Raw genomic sequence first — 18,032 nt, 5'->3', positions numbered from 1 at the left:
AAGTACCCCGACAGCATCTGGAGAGCCAGACATTAGAAAGAAAATCATGGCCCCCGTCGAGGCTGGAGAGCCGGGGTTCGTGTTTCTCCCCGCAAGCCTTCGTGAGTAAATCCGCAAAGGGCGCCTTGCTAGAGGAAAGTTGTCTTTAGCGACTGAAACAGCGCACAAACAGCCGACAGACGCCTCACAACCTCTCTGCCTGCAAAAATACCCCTCTCTCTGCCGGGGATTTCAAAGCACTGCTCCCCTCTCCAGAGCCAAGCGAACAGCACAAGCATGGCGGGGACTTGAATTCAGCATTAGCAATTCCAGCCCCAGTGATCGTCGCTAATTCAGAACATATACGGGATGGCGATCAACCAGTATTGCACCGTTCCCCCCCACCCCAGATAGAAAACCAACAGCAGCAGCAGCAGCAGCAACACTAAAATCATTCTTTCTGCTGTAGGACGCTCAAACAAACCTCAGACCAAAAGTTTAAAAGAATACTCTCATTAACCAAGTGCTCCAATACACACAAGTAACAGACCCGCGTTAAGCGACCACTAGGGACTTTACACAAGTTCAAAGAAACTTGCAATACGCATCTTGAAAATACATCACCCCCACCACGTTTCTCCGGGTTTATTTTACAGTGGGATGGCTCAGACTATCTCTACGATTTTAATTTATTTTAGCTACGCTCAGGTTGTTTTTCTAAAACCTCTGCCTGGTCAAGCCGGCGGGACAGTTAACCTGAAAGATTGGCGGAAAGTAACATTTTCGGCGCATGAAACATTTTTTCCCCTGGCTCTTTTGCCCGGTGGGTTACGTTTCCTTAAGTCCCAACACTTTCTGCCTAGGTCCCACCGGGCTCCAACTTTTCCTATCTCTCCAAACCCTGCAAGGTGGCGCTCTTTTCATTGAAAACTGATATTAGCCTTATAATAATAACATTTTATAGAAAGTAAAGTTAAAGCGAAGCCTTCCCACGGGTGCTGCAGGGAGCAGACGGCGATGCCGAGCTGGCAGGAGTGGGGCTTCATCTGAGCAAGGCAAACTTTTTTTTTTTTGGGGGGGGGGAGACATGCTTTGGGGCGGCGAAAAATCTCCGAGGGAGATCCCCAAATGTTACGGACAAAGAAAAATACTTGCGGGGTTTTGTTGTGAGATAGGCGGGCTGTGCTCTGGGTGGGTTACAGCCAGAACTGCGGAGCGCCCACATGGATATGAGCAGAGAGCGGCTTCCCCCGGCACCCCCTCCCCCCCCGAGCGGTTAATATGGCTATTGACTCGCTGTACACATAATATTTCTTTAAAGAAGCTGTTAAAGTGTCATCTTGGTCTACTGGAAGGTCAGTTTGTGCAATTCACTCTATGACATATCACAAGCCCTCGCAGCTTTAGCCAACCTCATGATTTGTGTTGTCTGTTGATATGTTGTCTGCTTAATGGGGCGATCATGCAAGCTACAACCAGGAACAAAGCCCAACAGTTCCAACAACCGTAGCTAAGTTAGTGGAAGCAGTACAGCTTGCAAATCTATCAAACTAAACTGCAAGGAAGACAATCTGATTTAGAGAAAAGGCGTTCTGCTACAGTCATTAAGCACAAGTAATTTAGATTTTTTATATTGTCTTCTCATTTACAAATTTACTGTATCAACGCCAGCCAATGGAACGAATTTCTTAAGTAAATGAGAAATAAATAAAAGAGATAGAAAGATAATCAAATTACATAAAATAATTCTTATCCCCTAGATTTATTTTTTTAGAAAGCTATTAACACTGGCAAAATTATAGTAATAATAATAACATAACATAAGAAGTAATTGATTTAAATTAACATCACGTTTTAAGGAATATCAGGGGGGAAAAAAGGAAGGAAGGGAAAAAAAAAGAAAAAGAAAAAGGAAAAAAAAAAAAACAAACCAAAAAATATACCCAACAACAACAACAACAACAACAGCCTTCGTGAAACAGTGCTGTACTTCTTGGAGTAAAAGGCCCAAGGAAAGTCATGAATCCACTGCCTGAGAATTAGTTATGGTCATAAATGCCTTAAATTAAAATAGCAACCGAAATCTCCTCTGTTTTAAATCTCCTAATATATGTTATCCGAATTAATTTAATTTAGGGACCCAGTCTATGCAGATTCATGGGCAGTGTTGGAGTGGAGTGCAGCACTTCTCGTGTAACAATTCCCCACATTAATATTTATGTAGCACATGCAATCTATTTCTGTTATTTTTATGGTTGTTATTCTATGTCTGCAAAGGTCATTTAAATTATACTGCGGCCGAAAATTTGTTTCATAAATTTTGATATAAATACTAATTACACACTATAGTAATGCCAGCAGGGATCCTTTCATTTATCACATTTATATCACCTTCGCTGCTTTAGTGATGACATAATGGAAAGCAGTGAAAAACTGGGACAGTTTTATTCTAATATCCTAAAGCTAGTTGGAGTTGCAGCAGGTTGACTTAGCGAATAAGAATTCCTACCACAATTCATGGGATTTAAGAATCTTTAATAAGGTACGAAATGTTACCAAACAGTTCTGTAAACTAAATTTTACATACCAATTCTTCTAGCCATAAATATTGAATATCTTGTAACATGTATAACCGGACCTTTACATGCGGATAAATATGGAAATTAGGATTTATATACATTATGTTCTTGTATTTGCCAAAAGCAACGGACAGATATAGTTTATATCTTTTTTTTTTTTTTTAATATCACTTTACATAAACAAATGTAACAGTTTGACACGCAGATCCAGGCTTTCACTATACGAATTTCTTGACAGGACGTGTAACAACATTTTACTGCACTACTTAGACTGGACTTTGGGACGAAATGTTGCACTTTATACAAAAAAGCACATTAATACCAATAATATTCTGTTAGATCGACGTTTAGACTGTAATAATACAAAGTAATTCACATTTTGGTACACATTTACTAGAACATCCTTGCCATTCAGTACAAATAGTTGAATTTCTACCTCTTCCCTCTGCCCCCCCACCACCTCCGCCCCCCCGCCGCCGCTCCCGCCCGCCCACCCCTCCCCCCACATATATGCAAAGACCACAAATCCACATATCCCCTTATTCAACTTGCGATATAACTATTTACAAAATCAAACAGTACATTTTTTTGTTGTTTTGTTTTTGAAGCTAATAATTCTGTATTTACAAGAGGGGATGAGGGGGAAGGCCGCTGCCCGAGCAGACATGCAGTTGGAGATCTCTAATCAGTGGTTTCCAGTAAAGCCCTACACAGTTGGCATTTGCCCTGGTAACCTTGTCTTCTTATGCATTCTGCTCACCCCTTCGCCTACCAAGCCTTGGAACAGAGCAGAGCAGAACAGTCAAAAAAAAAAAAAAAAAGGAAAAAGAAAAAAAAAAAGGAAAGGAAAGAAAAAAGGGGGGGGAAGAGAAATAAAAGCGTAAAAAAAAGAAAGGAAGAAAAAAAAACAATTTAAAAAAATGAAGTCTTCATTTTATTCAGTCCTGGGTCTACTGGCAGCATTTTATTTTTGTTTGCTCATTTAAATTCTGATTTCAAAGTGTTCATTATTTTTGGAGTCTTTAAATAGGGTATTTGTTTGCTCGCTTGGGGCTTTTTTGTTTTGTTTCGGTTTGTGTTTTTTTGTTGTTTTGTTTTAGCGTTTTAGACGTACCATTCGTTAAAATTTGATGTAAGCGTGCTGTGGCTGGACGTGTGGTGGACTGCGGAGGAGGAAGGGGATAAGGAGCTGGCGGTCTGGTTTTCTGTGGATGGAGAGACGATGGTTGGAGGGGTGGAGGACTCGTAGCCTGAGCTGGCGGCGGGAGAAGGCTGGGACCCCTGCGAGGATGATTCATGGACCTGGAAGAGAAAACCCGGGCAGAAATCGAGAGCGGCGGCGGACGGAGGCCCTGGCGGCGGTCGGCTTCGGCTGGGGATGCGCCAAACAACGGGACCCAGCGCCGAACCCCGGGCTCGGGCACCCCCGCGGGGCTGCCCGCCGGCCCCAGCCCCGGGGCCGCCCCCCCGGCCCCGGCCCCGGCCCGGCGGGGAAGGCCGGGCAGCGCGCACCGGCTGCCTCCTCGCACTGCCCCCCCTCCCCTCCCCGGATAAAACGCACCGACAAAAGGCCCTGCCCGAGGGGCCGGGGCCGAGCGCGGCCGGGCGGGGGGCGGCGCGGCCCGGCGGGCCCGGGGCGGACTCTGGCGCCGGGGCCGGGCCGCAGCAGCGCGGAGCCCCACAGCCGGCCGGCCCCGGGCCGCGTTCCGCGCTCCGCCCGCAGGCACCGCCGCGCCGCCGCCCCACGACCCGTGAGCTCCTGCCCGCCGTCCCCGCAGCCCTTTCCCCCGGCCAGGCCCGAGGCGGCGTCCGAGCCCCGCACATCAGGCGCCCTCCATTTACCTTCATGTGCTTTCTGAGGGAGCTGGGGTGCGTGTAGGACTTGTCACACATTTTGCAGAGATAGGGCTTGTCGGAAGTGTGCACATGCATGTGCTTTTTGCGGTCGCTGCTGTTTGCAAAGCGCCTGTCACAGCCCTCGAATTCACACTTAAATGGTTTTTCACCTATTGCGGAGGGAAGGGGGGGGAAAAACGGATCTGATTAAGCAGGGCCGGCTGGATCGCTCATTGTCCCCATCGCACCGCCGGACGGAAGCCCAGGGCTCCATTTCACACACTTGCAACTTTCTAACTTCAATGAGGCTCAAATCCCAAAACCTTGCTTCTGTTCTCTGTCCTTTCCGCACCTCCGACCCCTGCTTAGCGCCCACTTCGGGGCGGGGGGGAAAGCCAAATCACTTTTTTTTTTTTTTTTTTCCTTTGGAGGGGCGAGTTTCATTTGCAGCCCCAGCCCTGGGCACCTCTCTCTCATTGCAACGCTCCAAGCCGGATACCGTTGGTGGTATTTACACACGATCTTCACTGTTTCTGTTTTTATAGCTCATTCTCGTGATATTTTACGCTCCCACCCATCCCAGCCCCCTCCCCCGTATTTTCTTGCACTAGTGAAAATTATCCGGCCGGGGAATACAATGCCAGGGCAGCCCCACAAAACCTCTGCAAAAGCGCTCGGGAAAGCGACGCTGGCTTTCGGCGCTCGGGGGTGGGAGTGGGGGGAGAGGGCTCTTCCAGCCAACGGCTGCTGCATTTCCACCTCACGCGATGGGGAAAAGTTCTCAGGGATCCCGGCGCCTGCCCTCCGCACAACAATAACACACTAACGCGCCGGGCTCGGTTTATTTAAAATCGCTCCTCGAATTAAATATTTACCAAGCCCTGAACTGCAGAGCGGAGACGGATGAGCTGCCTGCAATATTTAGCACAATTTCTCATCGTGCCACAGTCAAAACTGCCGAACAACAATTAATTAAAACCTATAAATTTAAACAGGACAGGTTGCTGCGCGTCTCCCCCCGCCCCCCCGTCCCCCTCCCTAACAATCCCAGCAGCAAACCCTGCCTTTCTCCCCCTCTGCCTCGTCAGGGATAATTTTCTTTTTGTTGCTGCTACTGGCGTGGCTGTGACCGAGCTCGTTTTGCAACGGAGCTCCGAGCCTGCCTCGAGTAGCACTGGACCATACCCCCCCCAGCCCGACCCTCAGCCAAGCAGCGCCCCGGCCCCCCCGGCCCCTCCGGCCCGTCCCTGAGCCCCACTCCGGCCCCGGCGCTCGGCGCTTCCACTCGCAGAGAGAAAAGCTACAGAGAAGGTTACCGTACCTGTATGAGTTCTTTTGTGTATTTTGAGATTCTCTGATCTGGCAAACACTTTGCCACAGCCTGGGAAAGGGCAGGGGAAAGGTTTTTCACCTGTGTGGACTCTGATGTGATTTACAAGTTTATATTTGGCCTTGAAAGGTTTCCCTTCTCTTGGACACTCTTCCCAGAAACATATGTGATTGGACTGCTCGGGTCCTCCAACGTGCTCCACCGTGACATGAGTCACCAGCTCGTGCATCGTGCTGAAAGTTTTGTTGCAGGACTTTTTGGGGTTTGACAATTGCTCGGGCTCAATCCACTTACAGATGAGTTCCTGTTTGATGGGCTGCCGCATGTAACGAAAGAAGGCCCCTGCCCCGTGGTGGGCTGCCATGTTCATGTTCATGTGGCCGTAGCCGTGCAGCTGGGTCGAGGCGTAGTGCTCGGAGCGGGGGCTGGTGACCTGGCCGTACTGGTCGGGTCTGCCGTACATGTCTCCGGAGAAGCCCAGGCGCATCTGCCCGTTCACCACGTTAGGCGAAGCGTGGCTGGTGGCTTGTTCGTGCAGCCCCGGGAAAAGTATGTGTCCCGCGGCATCGGTGTGTCCGTGGGGTCCGGCGAAGCTGCCGGCGGCGGAGGCGAAGAGGCTGTGCTGGGCGCTGGCGGCCGCCGCCTCCCCGAAGCCGCGGTTGCGGAACAGAAAGTCCCGGGTGGAGTTGAAGGCGGCGCTGGAGTAGGAGCTGACATGGGTCGGGTGGTGGTGGTGCCCCAGGGCCGCCGCCGCGTAGCCGGGCGCCTGCGAGGTGAAGGCGGTCTGGCCGGCCGAGGCCAGCTCGTGGGTGCTGGGGTTGATTTTGAAGGCGCCCATGCCGTCGGCGAAGGGGTTGATCCCCAGCCCCACTTCTCTGTCCGTGACATCGGCCGTGGAGTGGTGGCGAGAGGATCCGAAGGTAGTGACTCCTATGGCGGGATACTGCGGTCCAGCATCCAGAAGCATCTTCCCAGCGTCGATGCAGCAACCAAAAAAAAAGCACGCGCGCACACACACAACGCGGAGAGAAGCAGCAGCAGCAGCAGCAGCAGCGGCGAAAACACCCTCTTTGGAAAGTCAGCGACGATCACCACCAAAGCAACCACATCAAAAACACCCCCTTCGGCATCAGCGCAGGGGGAAGAAAAAAAAAAGGGGGGGAAGAAGAGGGGAAAAAAAAAAAAAAAGAGGCTGGTGCGGAAGGGGGGAAGAGATCTTCGCAGTTGCAAATAATAATAATAAAAACGTGCCCCAAAAATATTCACTGTCCCTCTGCTTTGACTTTTCAGGGAGGTTTAAGTGGGGAGGGGGGGTTGGGTGGGCTCAAAAATAAACTGGCTGCAAATAACAATAACGGAGAGAGATCAACACGGGCAGCAAAAAAACAAAACAAAAAAGAAACTTCCTTCAGTGATTTTTTTGGCTATAGGAATGTTGCAAAGTGGCCGAGAGCTTGTTTCTCTCTCCTCTTCGAGCTTCCCCACACTCTCCCCGATTTTTTTTTTTGGGGGCCTTTTTTTTTTTTTTTCGCTTTGCAAAAAAAGGCGCAAATCATGCACAATATTGTCTTTTGCGGTTTATCTTCCTGGGGAGAAACTTTCACCTCCTCAGCCGGGCGGTGAACGCGAGACTGATAGCGGCAATCATTCCTGCAGATAAATGAATTGAAAAGACGACACCGTCCCCCCCCTTGATGAATGGGAGCCGGGGGCGGAGCGACGTGCGGGCGGACGTGGGCGCTCATTGGTCGTCGGCGGCTCCCCCTTCCCCGCGTAACTCCCCCCGGCCCCGCCAACGAGGGGCGCGCACGGCCGCCTCCCGCCGCTGATTGGCCCCTCCGCCTCATCAATCGCAGGTATTGTGAGCGCCCTGACATCCCTTCTGACAAACAGGGCTGCAGGAGTAGCAACTTTTTTTTTTTTTTTTAATATATAAAGCTTTTTTTTTTTTTTTTCCACGAGAATATTTCCAGCGCATCTTTTTGTGTGTATGTGTGCTAAGGAAAAAAAAACCTTTGGTTGTTATTAGGGTTATTTTCTCCCCCGCTCTCCCTCTCTCTGTCCCTCTCTCCCCAGCACCCTGATAATGATGGTAATGATGATTTCTTGGTGATCCAGAATTTTTAAGATCACTGAGCAACTTTTTAGGCTTCGAAAAGAGAAGTCCTATAGGGACTCGCTTTTTTTGAAGTTGTTGTTTTCCGCTTGTTTAAAACTGAAGGTCTCCGAGAGTAGGTGCTGGGTGCATTTGGTTTTATTTTTAAACACCAGGCGTGATTTCTCTGGGTAGCTGACTCTATCCCTCCGTCAGGTTTCTGAAATAAATCTTGTTTTCTGCACCCATCAAAACGCAGGTGGGTGAGAACTCTTAACTTTCTACTTTTGTTGTTGTTGTTTCGCTTCTTTTTTGTTATTTTCTTTCTCCTTTCTCTCTCGCTCTCCCTTTCTCTCGCTCTCTCTTTTTACGGGGTCTCTTTCATTCAGGTAAAACTGTAAATTTCCCAAACCTACATTGTTTCTCCTCCTGCTGCATGAAACTCCCGGATACTTCTTCTCTCTCTTTCTCTCTTTTTTTTTTTTTTTGGTAAAAATTTATTTAAAATCCTCCATAAGAGCAATGTAAATTTTCTGACATTCAAACCTTTTCTAGTTCACAAATCAGTCACCCTTGTCACAGTTATTGAAATTCCTCAACTTGCCACACCAGGACGGTGGAAAAAGCAGGCGGTGTCTTTGTTGCTGACCAGGCTTTTGATCGCCAGAGAAAATTTACTTACCTTCAGATGAGTGAGCAGAAAAAGAAATAACACTCCCTTTGATTTAGTTAGAAAAATGCAGACATTTGGATTCAGTGCAAACATACAACACTTGGTTGTTTTCTAGATGCAACCCTCGATTAACCTGTCTTTCCCCAGCTCAAAGTCTATTGAAAAACTGCGGATAGTTCTTTTTTGTTCTCGCTACAAAGAGCCATTGACTATATATTAAAATGATTGTTGAAAGGTATAAGTATGGTATTTAAAAGCAAAAAACCTTTGTGGCTTAATCAATTAAGCTAAGCAACATTTGTACAATATTTTAAACGATGCTTTGGCACTAAAAAAAAAAAAAGATCTCATGAAACTTTAAAATATAAACGTCTTTGTGTGCGTATGTATATATACACTTACGTATGTGCCCGTGTGTGTGTGTACATGTAAAAAACCGGCAAATTATTTATTTACTCCGTCGCCTGCATATTCATTAGCTCTAATTATTTTCTAGTAACGAAAACACCAAAAGCTGGCTAAAAGTCGGACTCCTTCCATTTCGCCTTTGTTCAGCCCTTCACTTGCCTCCTTCGCAGCTCAGTCCGAGCCCCTCCAATTCCTAGTGCCAAACAAAGAAACTTTAAACTCATCCTCTCTAAATAAAGGCGCTGGTAAGCAATCCGCAGCGCAGGTACTGGGGAACCAGAGCAGCAGCGCTGCTGCGCGAACCCTTCTCGGGTGAGAACTGCCTCATTTCGAGAGGTATAAAACCGGCCATTGCGCCTAGAAAACAAACAAACAAACAAACACCAACAAATAAACTTTGATACGCCTTGAAGTAATGTTTCGCTGCAGTTTATCTGCAGATGCAGTTTGCCTGTGCTCGGTGCATGGAGATCGCTTTCAAAGCAGATGTATTATGTAATTTCCCTTGGATCTTGGGAGGCTTTACAGTTGGGGTTTGGGTTTTTTTTCAGAATAATGCTGGGCTGAATCTACACGTTTGCATTTATTCTGCCAAATCCGTTCGAAGGAATTGCAATAGCTCTAGCAACAGGTATACCCGCTCTAGGAGCGCGCCTGTGTGTGGACGTGGTCTTTAGGTGAGTGTTACAGTACTTTCTGTATTTGGTGCTAAAATTAAGCAAAGAACAGAGTTGTCAGCGTAACTGTGAAGTCTTCAGGGCGATGGCATTAGGAGATCCAGAAAGTTAGGTAGTCCAGTGCCAGCCTGCCTCCCAGTGCAAGGGGAACGCAGTGATCATTCCAGGTCGGTGCAAAATATACGAGAAAGCAGACGAGAGGGTATTTTTAGGAAGCGTATCTAAATATACAGTGTAAGAGTGAATGTAAAAAAAAAAAAATGTTGTGGGTTGTAGAAGTTATCAAGTGGGATTTGCGGCGCGCTCTCTGCAGGAAACGAAAGCTGCTCCAGTTCAAAGCCACATGCACCAACGTGACATATAAGCCATTAAAATATCATCCTGACGGCTCATTTCTGCTTCATCATACATTCCCTAACTGCTTCCAGAAAGCAAGAAAAGAAGAAATGAAGGATGACCGCCTCGATGGAAGCGCCAAAGAGGTGGTGGGTTCTTAGGGGGGGGTTATTGTTTTCTTCTTCCATTCTTTCTTTCTTTTCCCTCACCCCCCACCCCCACTTCTATTTTTGCCAGTTCAGAAATGAGGGGAAACCTTCAACAGGTCGCAGGGGTAAGTGCCTGGGAGCAGGGTGTGCCTGGGCAGCCCGGGCAGCTGGCTAGCCCCCACTGCCTGCCCCAAGGGCTGGGCGAGAGCTCCCTGCCCTCGGGGGGCCCCGGCGGGAGGAGGCTCGGCCACGCCGGGGTAGAAGGGCTGGAGCCCCGCGGTGCGGGGGGACAGTGCCTCAGCTGCCCCTCGCCCACGTGGGGCCGGCCCCCGGCGGCACCTCGGCGTGCGGGGGCGAGCGGAGGGAGAAGCGCCCGGGCGCCTTCTAGGGGGGCTCCGGCACCCTCCGCCGGACGCCGGGAGCCGCGCCCACTCCCTTGAGTCCGAGGGGAGCCCGGCCCGGCCCGGCGGTCCGCGCAACGCGGGACGGCGGGGGTCTGCGGAGCCGGGCGGAGGTGCTCCCAGCCCCGACAGCGCCCGGGCTCGGTCGGGACGGGCAGGCGACGGGTCCGGCCGAGTCCTGCGGCCGCCCAGGCGGGGGCGGGGGCCCGGGGCTGCGGGCAGAGGGCGAGGAGCGCTGACAATGGCGAGCCCCGTGGGGAGGCGTCCCGGGGGACGCGCTCCCCGCCCAGCGCCTCGCCCACCGCCGCGCCCGGTGCCACGGGGGCGCGCCGGGGGAGCCGGCGCTCCGGCACCGCACGCCCTTCTTTATAGGCGGGTGCAGGAGGGACGGAGCCCGGGAGGCCGGCCGGCCCTCTCCACCCCCCACCCACCCACCCCCCCGCGGGCAGGGCCGGGGGAGCTGCCAAAGGAGCTGGGTGCCGCCGCCAACTTCGCGCAGAGCCCGCGGAGGGGCTGAGACCCCGGTCCCGGCCCCGAGGGGCCGCCCCGCGCCCGGCGCCGGCTGGGAAAGGGGAGATGCTCCCAAATTCCCGCCGCGGGTGATGCCCTGGAGGGTGACCTCTGACCCGAGCCCGGCTCCATGTGCCAACCCCGGGCACCGGCACAGCGCCGGACCGGACGGGGACCGGCGTGGGCTCCCCCGCCCTGCTGCTCCTTTGTCACGCACGGTCCCTCAGCCCCGGGGAGCCGGGCTGGGCTCGAGGCTCGTTCCACCCGGAGCCGAGGAACTTTATTTCTGCACCGAGACCTTCCCGGCGAGCGCTCCCTTCACCCTGCGCGGCCGCGGAAAGCACAGGTTGTGTGACAAGCCGGTGGCGGCGGGGCACACGCTGTCCCCGCCGCCGCACGCTCAGCCCGGCTCACACATCCCGGGGCAACGCCGCCAAACCCGCCCGGGGCCGCGGGGCTCCCGCGGGGACGGCGGCTGCTCCCAGCCCCGCTCCGCCGGCGCACCTTTGGCCGGGTGTAGAAGGGAGCATTTGGGGAAGCGGGGCCGGGTCCCGCCTGCGCGGGCTGCAGCCCCTCGCACCCCCACACCCAGCGTGGTACCCGGGGGGGACTGGTACCCCACACCGAAGTTACGGGGCTCGGCCCGGCCGAGATCCGTCCAGCTCGGGCGATGGGGAATCCTCATTCCCCTGCTCTGCCGGTGGCACTGAGTAGATGAGAAAGGCGTGCGAGGTCGAGCCAGAGTTTTAGCCAATATTTACTCTGAAATCCACAACTGTTTCGCCTTCGTTTTTTGTCATCTGGTAACCATTTGAAATATTAAATGCAGCGATATTTTTTTTTGTCCAGTTTCAACAAGTTTTGGCGAACGCTTGGGATCTGAGCACTCCTCCAGCCTCCCATCCTAACCAATAAAGCACAACTCCTGCAAACCTCTCGCCAGCGGGGCAGTGTTTGCTGCTCTGACCTGATAAAAGTGTGAGGATGAATGGAAGTTGACTAGAAAATGTAATTCCTAAGGGTTTCCTCTAGTTCTTTTTATTTCGGCAGTAATTTTCATCACAGCGGTGAAAATGTTGAGGACATCAAATTATTTATGATAGAGTATGACTGTGATACGCTGATGAAGTTTCATAATTAATATCATTAATTATTTGTGTTAGTGTAGATTTTTATTTACCAGTCCTGGAGTCCCTATAATAATAGCAGCAAGAGAAATAATAATAATAATCTCCTTTGAAGTAACTGATTCCAGATTCTAGTGCGCTTTTCTGTATTGGAAGAAAAAAAACAAAAACAAAAAACCCCAATCAAAACCAAACCAACCCTGAGAATGTCAAGATATCTGCAAAAATTCAGACTCGGACACCACATCAAACCCCGGATCTACTCTCAGAGTTATTGCTGCCGCTCAAAGAAAGATGTGCAAAGTTCTGCCTGCAGTAGTGGCAGTGCTCTGCCTTGCAGAGTGCAAAGAGCAAGCTGAAAATTATAGGCAGGGAGAAGTGCCAGGGTGGTACTATACTAATCCTTGCTGAGACAACAACTTGCGTTGGAGGCTCGCAGAGAGTCCGAAATTTAATTTCGGGAGGAAAGGATCTGTAAACAATATAGTCGAGTTGGTAAAAACCTGCCTTACAATAGCCTGCCAGAAGGTGAATGTCAGATCAAAGGAGAACTGAAAAGATGTCCTTTCATTTTTTTTTTCCTCCTAAATCAGCCATGGAAACTTCATGACTCCATAAAACATGTGCTGCTTTGCTGGGGAGACAGCCTCCAGTTTCCCCTCGGAGAAAGCTTGTCTTCCTCCCACCCTCGCTGCTTAACTCTTGTGTTTTGTTTTTTCTTTTCTTTTTGAATCCATGATGCCCGAGTCATATAGAGCCTTACTCATTTCATATCACACACAAATGGTTTTGCTCTTAACTTTCCACCCCTCTTCCCAAACAGGAACAAAGTCAGGAAATGAGGCACAAGACTCCCCTTGTAATGAGGAAAAGAAAACGACTTTACAGAAACATCCTGGAAAAGTCAAGTAAGTTAAAATATGGGGGTTTTTTTTCAGTTCAAAGGAGACAATATTTTTTTCAGCTTAGTGTTTAACGTACTTGCATAAACACAAATCAGCGACACAACTCCCCACCAGCAGCTGCCTAATCCTGCTCAATGCCTATTCATTTGGAGGTTCTAGAATTAATATTTGACGACTCTCTCATTGAAACAACAACCCCTGACCCCATGTGATTGCACTGTCACATTATTCTATGACATATTCATCTTGAATTCATTTACGGACGATTTGATTGGAATGAGGTTTGACATGTATTGGATCCTATTAAAGAAGAAGACTTTGATCTTGTTGATGGGGTTTACATGATATGTATCATCTTTACCAGGGATACCAGGCTTCCACAATGTGGTGTCTAAGTAGTTAGTGACTGACAGCTTATCTGACAGGAATACCTTAATCTTGAGGTACTGAATGAAATATTCTATTTAAAATAAGCATATGATTTGCTTGTCCTAGGGTAGCTCCAGGTCACAAAAAGTGAGAGGCAAACCTAGGCACAAGCCCTTGCTCGTCTGGTAGCTGAGTTCCCATTACCCGGGAACCCTGAAATAAAGAAGTCCCCGCGAGGGGCGAGGACTAGAAACAAAGGCAGAGCGTGCTCCCGAGCCACTCGGTACCCTCTCCTCTTCTCTCCGAGGAGATGCTGGGACTACTGAAAGGCTTGCTTGAACCACCTCTTCCTAAACAGCAGTGCCTTCTGCCGGGGCAGGCAGGGACTCGGGCTCAGGTCCTGTGCCTGCCCCTGTGTCACTCGCTGCCTCCCTCATCCCTCCCTACCCAATGCGAGTTTGGGGGATAAGGAATCGCACAGGGTGACTTCTCGGTCCTCTCTGTTTCTATTCCTCGCTTTTTTCCCTTCCTCACAGTAAATATTAGGATTTTCAGATGAAACCGTTTCCCTCCTCTCGTCCGGGAGTTGAAGCCTGAAGGTAACCTGCAACCTGCTGTGTGGAGAGTTCAGGGCATCCCGTCCCGTCCCGTCCCAGCCCCCGGGCACCGGCTGGAAAGTTTCTAGGTGGCTCGTCGGGAAGGGAAGTTTCCGCAGAGGCAGGAGTGGGAGAGCACGGGGGCGGGTGAAGGTCAGATTTTGCTCTCCCCGATGCTTCCCGGAGCAGGAGCTGCTCCTTGCCCTCAGCACGACTGTAAGGGTGAGCAGGATTCGGCCCCGAGTCAAAGCGCACAACACGAGGAGCCCCTGATTTTCTGGGGTTTTGCACCTCACCTTCACAGCAAGCCCTTTCTCGGGCAAAGGTAGAAATATGGATAAGCGCCTTGTTGTACAGGTGGATTCCTACCCAAAACAAGGCAAAGGGTGGTGGATCTGTAAAGCCGTTCAGCAGCTGGGGCTGTCCCCATCCCCGGGGGTTACCGCAAAGGGGTGTGCGGCGCAGTTTCCACGTCGTAGGCCCCGGCAGCCGCAGGGGCCGGAGGGTTGGGGCTGTCCGGCTCGGCCCCGCACCCCCGAGGTGTGGGCAGGCGGAGCTCTGGGTCCTCCCGCACGGCGGGGCGGGAAGCAGGGAGGCAGCTCTGCCCCCCTCCCAGGGCACAGCCCGACGTGCGGGGCTCCTGCCTTCTCCCGGCGCTGCCCCGGGAGAGCCGGGTCGGGAGCAGGGTCGGAAGGGGGGAGCGGGGAGGAAAAGTGCTTGTTACTCGTCTTTACAACATGTCATCTCTGTAGAGCAGCCCTCCAGCACGGGCGGGCTTTGGGGCCGGGGGCTGCGGACGGGGTCGCAGAAACACAGCAGCCACTAGAAAATTTGTGCTCAAGATCAAGCTGCCCGTCTGTTCGTGTTGATCTGGCGCCCAAGGGAGCACCGTGGTCCCCCTAAACTCCGCTTCCCTTAAGCTAAGATCTATCCTATAGACCTCAAAAAAACATTGTCCTGTGGAGCTGCCCTGACGTCTGAGTTCCAGCTTCATCTCAGGATGTTTCTATTTCGCTGCATGAGCAATCTTGCTTTCTCCTTGGAAAGGCTCCGGTTCATCCAGCTCATGAGTCCCGAGGGCAGTCTAGAAGGGGATGCCCTTACCGTAGCCAGGTGGGTTGGAAAGGAAATTATAATAATTAAAAAAAAAAAAAATTGGCCCTGCTTAAGCTGATGTTGACACATTTGAGAGTTTGCCGAGAGCCCGGCTTATCTGGTCAAACACGGCTCGGGTCGCTGCCAAGAAGCAGGAGACCTCGGTCACCCCTCGAGGGGCGGCCGTGCAAGCTCAAGCTGCCAAAGGGCTGCACAAACAGGCATTCAAGTTTTCAAAACGTTCTGGGAGATGCGCGGAGCTCGGCCGGGTCTGGCCCCGCTCCCCTCCTCTTCCCCGTTTCTCCGCCTCCCCGCAGTCATGTGGCGGCCCCCGCCCGCCCCCCGCCCCGCTCCCCCCCACGCACGCAACCGGGGCTCACACCAACTTCACCTAACAGTGAGGGACACCGAGGGCCAGGTTCTCCTGCACTGCCTGGAAAAGGGAGTGAGAGAGAGCCCTGAGTGAGGGGTGAGCTGAGAGCCATGAGTGTCTGACGAGAAACCATCACAATATTTTAAATGAGCTTAGGGCAAACCGGTTATGACATTTTTTTAATTGATAAACTGTTCCAGATGTTTTCTCCCTTGACTGAGAAGTGTCAGAATTGATGGATAACAAGTATGTAGAGATGCAGTGTTTTAAGGAGGTATGAGGAAAGCAGCTTTATTTGGAATTCACACTCTCAGTACATTTGTAAGTAACAGATTCATACTTCCTAACGTTTGTCTCTTCTGTGCACTCCTGTTGAGATGGTCATGGATAGGACTGTCAAATCCATTTCGTAGAGCAAGTAGACTTGAAAGTTGAGATACTGTGAGGATGGTGTGTGGTTTAAAATGCCTGCGTAAACATGTTATGTAAAGGATGGAGAGCTAATTGCATCATTTGTCAGTTTTCATCATCTCCACTCAGAAAGATGTACACAAGGATGTATCTATAGCTAGCTACCTAAATATTAGCCTTGTGTTAGAGAAATACGGTGAAAGCCAAGCAGAGCCAAAATACGTAACTGCAGCTAGCCCAGAGTATGTGAAGCTGTGATAAAGATGTCCCCGATGTGGTTACGTATGTCAGTCATACACTTTAATCTTACGGTTTCCGATCATTGGCTAGTAGCTTCTGTTATGAGAGTGGCTGGGTTGACATTGCCAAACAGTTTCTTGTTTTATGACTTAACATAAAACCTATCGATCGTCGATACTGTTAAATTTTTATGGAGATGCAAAATTCCTCGCTGGGAGCTTTACCTGGCTTGCATGCGGTAAAGTATCCACTGGCAAGTTAGCAGCAAGTCAAGGTATTAAAATGCTGAGCGTTTGACACGATGGATAGAGAATTAATTGTTGATTTATTTTGTAAGACTGCGTGTTTATTGGTGGAGGCATTTTTATGTCAGGATCCGATTCTGTGGTAATAACGTGGGCAGATATTTACAGCTGTGTTTTTCTTTCTTGAAGCAGAAGCCCTATTTCTTCCCTCTTTTCCATGTTTTGTTTACTTTTTTTAAGTTCACAATCCTCTTCTTAAAAACTGAAGTAGATGCTTCCTCCTGTGCTGAAGCCCTAAGCTTTTCTAAACCTGCAAGGCCTCAGCATATACAGCTGAAACCCTAACCTACACTAGCGACACAAACCCTGCAGACCCTGTTCTTTCCTTCAGGTGAGAAGCATCAGAACTGGCTCGGTTACGAATGTTTTGCAACGCTTTTCCTTCGAGCCAAGGATGGGGATTGTACGTGGAACTACCCTGCGAGTGTGCATGAGAGAGAGAGGGAAAGGGAGAGAGACTCCCTCTTCTGGGTTAAACACTCAGATTCAGTCTAAACATCACGATTTTTCGCATTGCTCCGGCAGCCAATAACCAGATAACTGCTAAAACTTGTCGAGGGAGGGGAAGGGGACGGGGAGTCTTCCAGGAGCCTTTGTCAGGGCTCGGGCAGCGGTACAATAGCCCGAGCACCAGGCCGAGCGCTAAGCCTAGCAAGCGAGCTGGCGGTGCGGCTCCAGCTGCTGGTTTTGCTGGGGAAGGACGCGCTCCCCGCGCTGTCAACAAGTGTCAGGGACCCGCAGGCTGGCCCGGGCCCGCTTCCGCGGGGGGCGCGGGGCCGCCTCGCTTCCCGCTCCTCCGGCCGGGCGGCGGGGACCGGCGGGGCTGACGGGGGTCCCCTGGGGGGGAACCCCGCGGGCTGCCCCCCGCGCCACGGGGCCGGGCAGCGGGAACGGACAAAGGCCGGGGCGCGCGGCCGAGGCGCTCCCCCCTGGGCTCCCCGCGCCCGCTTCGGCTTTGTTCCCCCACGGCCGCAGCCCAGTGGCGGAACCCCGGCAACGGCCTGACGGCGGGACGCGGGGCGGCCCGGGGGAAGACCCGGGTCAGGGCCTCCCACCCGCGGGCCGGGCTGCGGCCACGGGCCCCGCCGTGCCCCCGGGCCGGGCCGAGGGCCTCCGCGGGGCAGGGGGGTGGGCCGGGGGAAGGGGACGCCCGGCGGCAGCGCATGCGCAGTCCCTCCCCCCGCGCACCCCCACTCCCCCCCGCCGCACCGAGCGATAACCCTTTCAGTCAGCAGCGGGACCTGTCATCGGTGACGTCACCCCGGCGGCAGCCAATGGGAAGGCGCGGCGATTGTTTGGCCGGCGGGGCCGGCGCCGCGGCCCGGAGGCGGCGCGCGGCCGCCCGCGCCCCGTCCCGTCCCGCGACCGCGCCGCGCCGCGTGGGGTTCCCCGCCGGCCCCGCGGGAGGACGGGCCGCGCGGGGGGACCTCCCCGGCCCGCCGCCGCCAAAAGCGAGCCCCCGCCATCCCCGCCGCGCCCACCCGCTGGCAGCGCCGCCCGCGCGCCCCGCCGCCGGGGCAGCGGGACCGGGAAACTTTTTCGGGGGGAAAAGAGAAAAAAAAAGTTTGGATTTTTTTTTCCCCCCTCTCTGTGTCTCTCTCCTCCCGCTGTCAGGTGACTTTTTAGCGTTAGAAGCTA

General features: G+C 52.1%; 1 protein-coding gene across 2 annotated transcripts; it reads right to left on the bottom strand.

Moving 5' to 3' along the window:
- Window positions 1–923: 923 nt before the first annotated feature.
- LOC142085870 (zinc finger protein ZIC 1) lies at window positions 924–8,542 on the bottom strand. Of its 2 annotated transcripts, none has more exons than XM_075158336.1 (3): window positions 5,716–8,542; window positions 4,401–4,564; window positions 924–3,860 (listed from the first exon to the last, which is right to left on the bottom strand). In XM_075158336.1, the coding sequence occupies exons 1-3, from the start codon at window positions 6,689–6,691 to the stop codon at window positions 3,663–3,665; spliced, it is 1,338 nt and encodes a 445-aa protein (XP_075014437.1). In that variant the 5' UTR covers window positions 6,692–8,542; the 3' UTR covers window positions 924–3,662. The 2 variants fall into 2 exon arrangements, with proteins under 2 accessions (XP_075014437.1, XP_075014439.1); XM_075158338.1 differs by having other exon boundaries at window positions 924–3,839.
- Between the last annotated feature and the right edge of the window lie 9,490 nt (window positions 8,543–18,032).

Source organism: Calonectris borealis, chromosome 9 (genome assembly GCF_964195595.1).
Source record: "Calonectris borealis chromosome 9, bCalBor7.hap1.2, whole genome shotgun sequence".
Classification (NCBI taxonomy): domain Eukaryota; kingdom Metazoa; phylum Chordata; class Aves; order Procellariiformes; family Procellariidae; genus Calonectris; species Calonectris borealis.
This window is presented reverse-complemented; position numbering and strand designations above follow the sequence as displayed.

What these genes read in the sequence shown, in the direction of transcription:
- LOC142085870 (XM_075158336.1), bottom strand. Translation starts at nt 6,691, where the DNA reads ATGCTTCTGGATGCTGGACCGCAGTATCCCGCCATAGGAGTCACTACC. An exon ending in ACACAAAAGAACTCATACAG is followed by an intron (nt 4,565 to 5,715) that starts GTACGGTAACCT and finishes CCTCCGCAATAG; the next exon opens with GTGAAAAACCATTTAAGTGT. An exon ending in CCCTCAGAAAGCACATGAAG is followed by an intron (nt 3,861 to 4,400) that starts GTAAATGGAGGG and finishes TTTCTCTTCCAG; the next exon opens with GTCCATGAATCATCCTCGCA.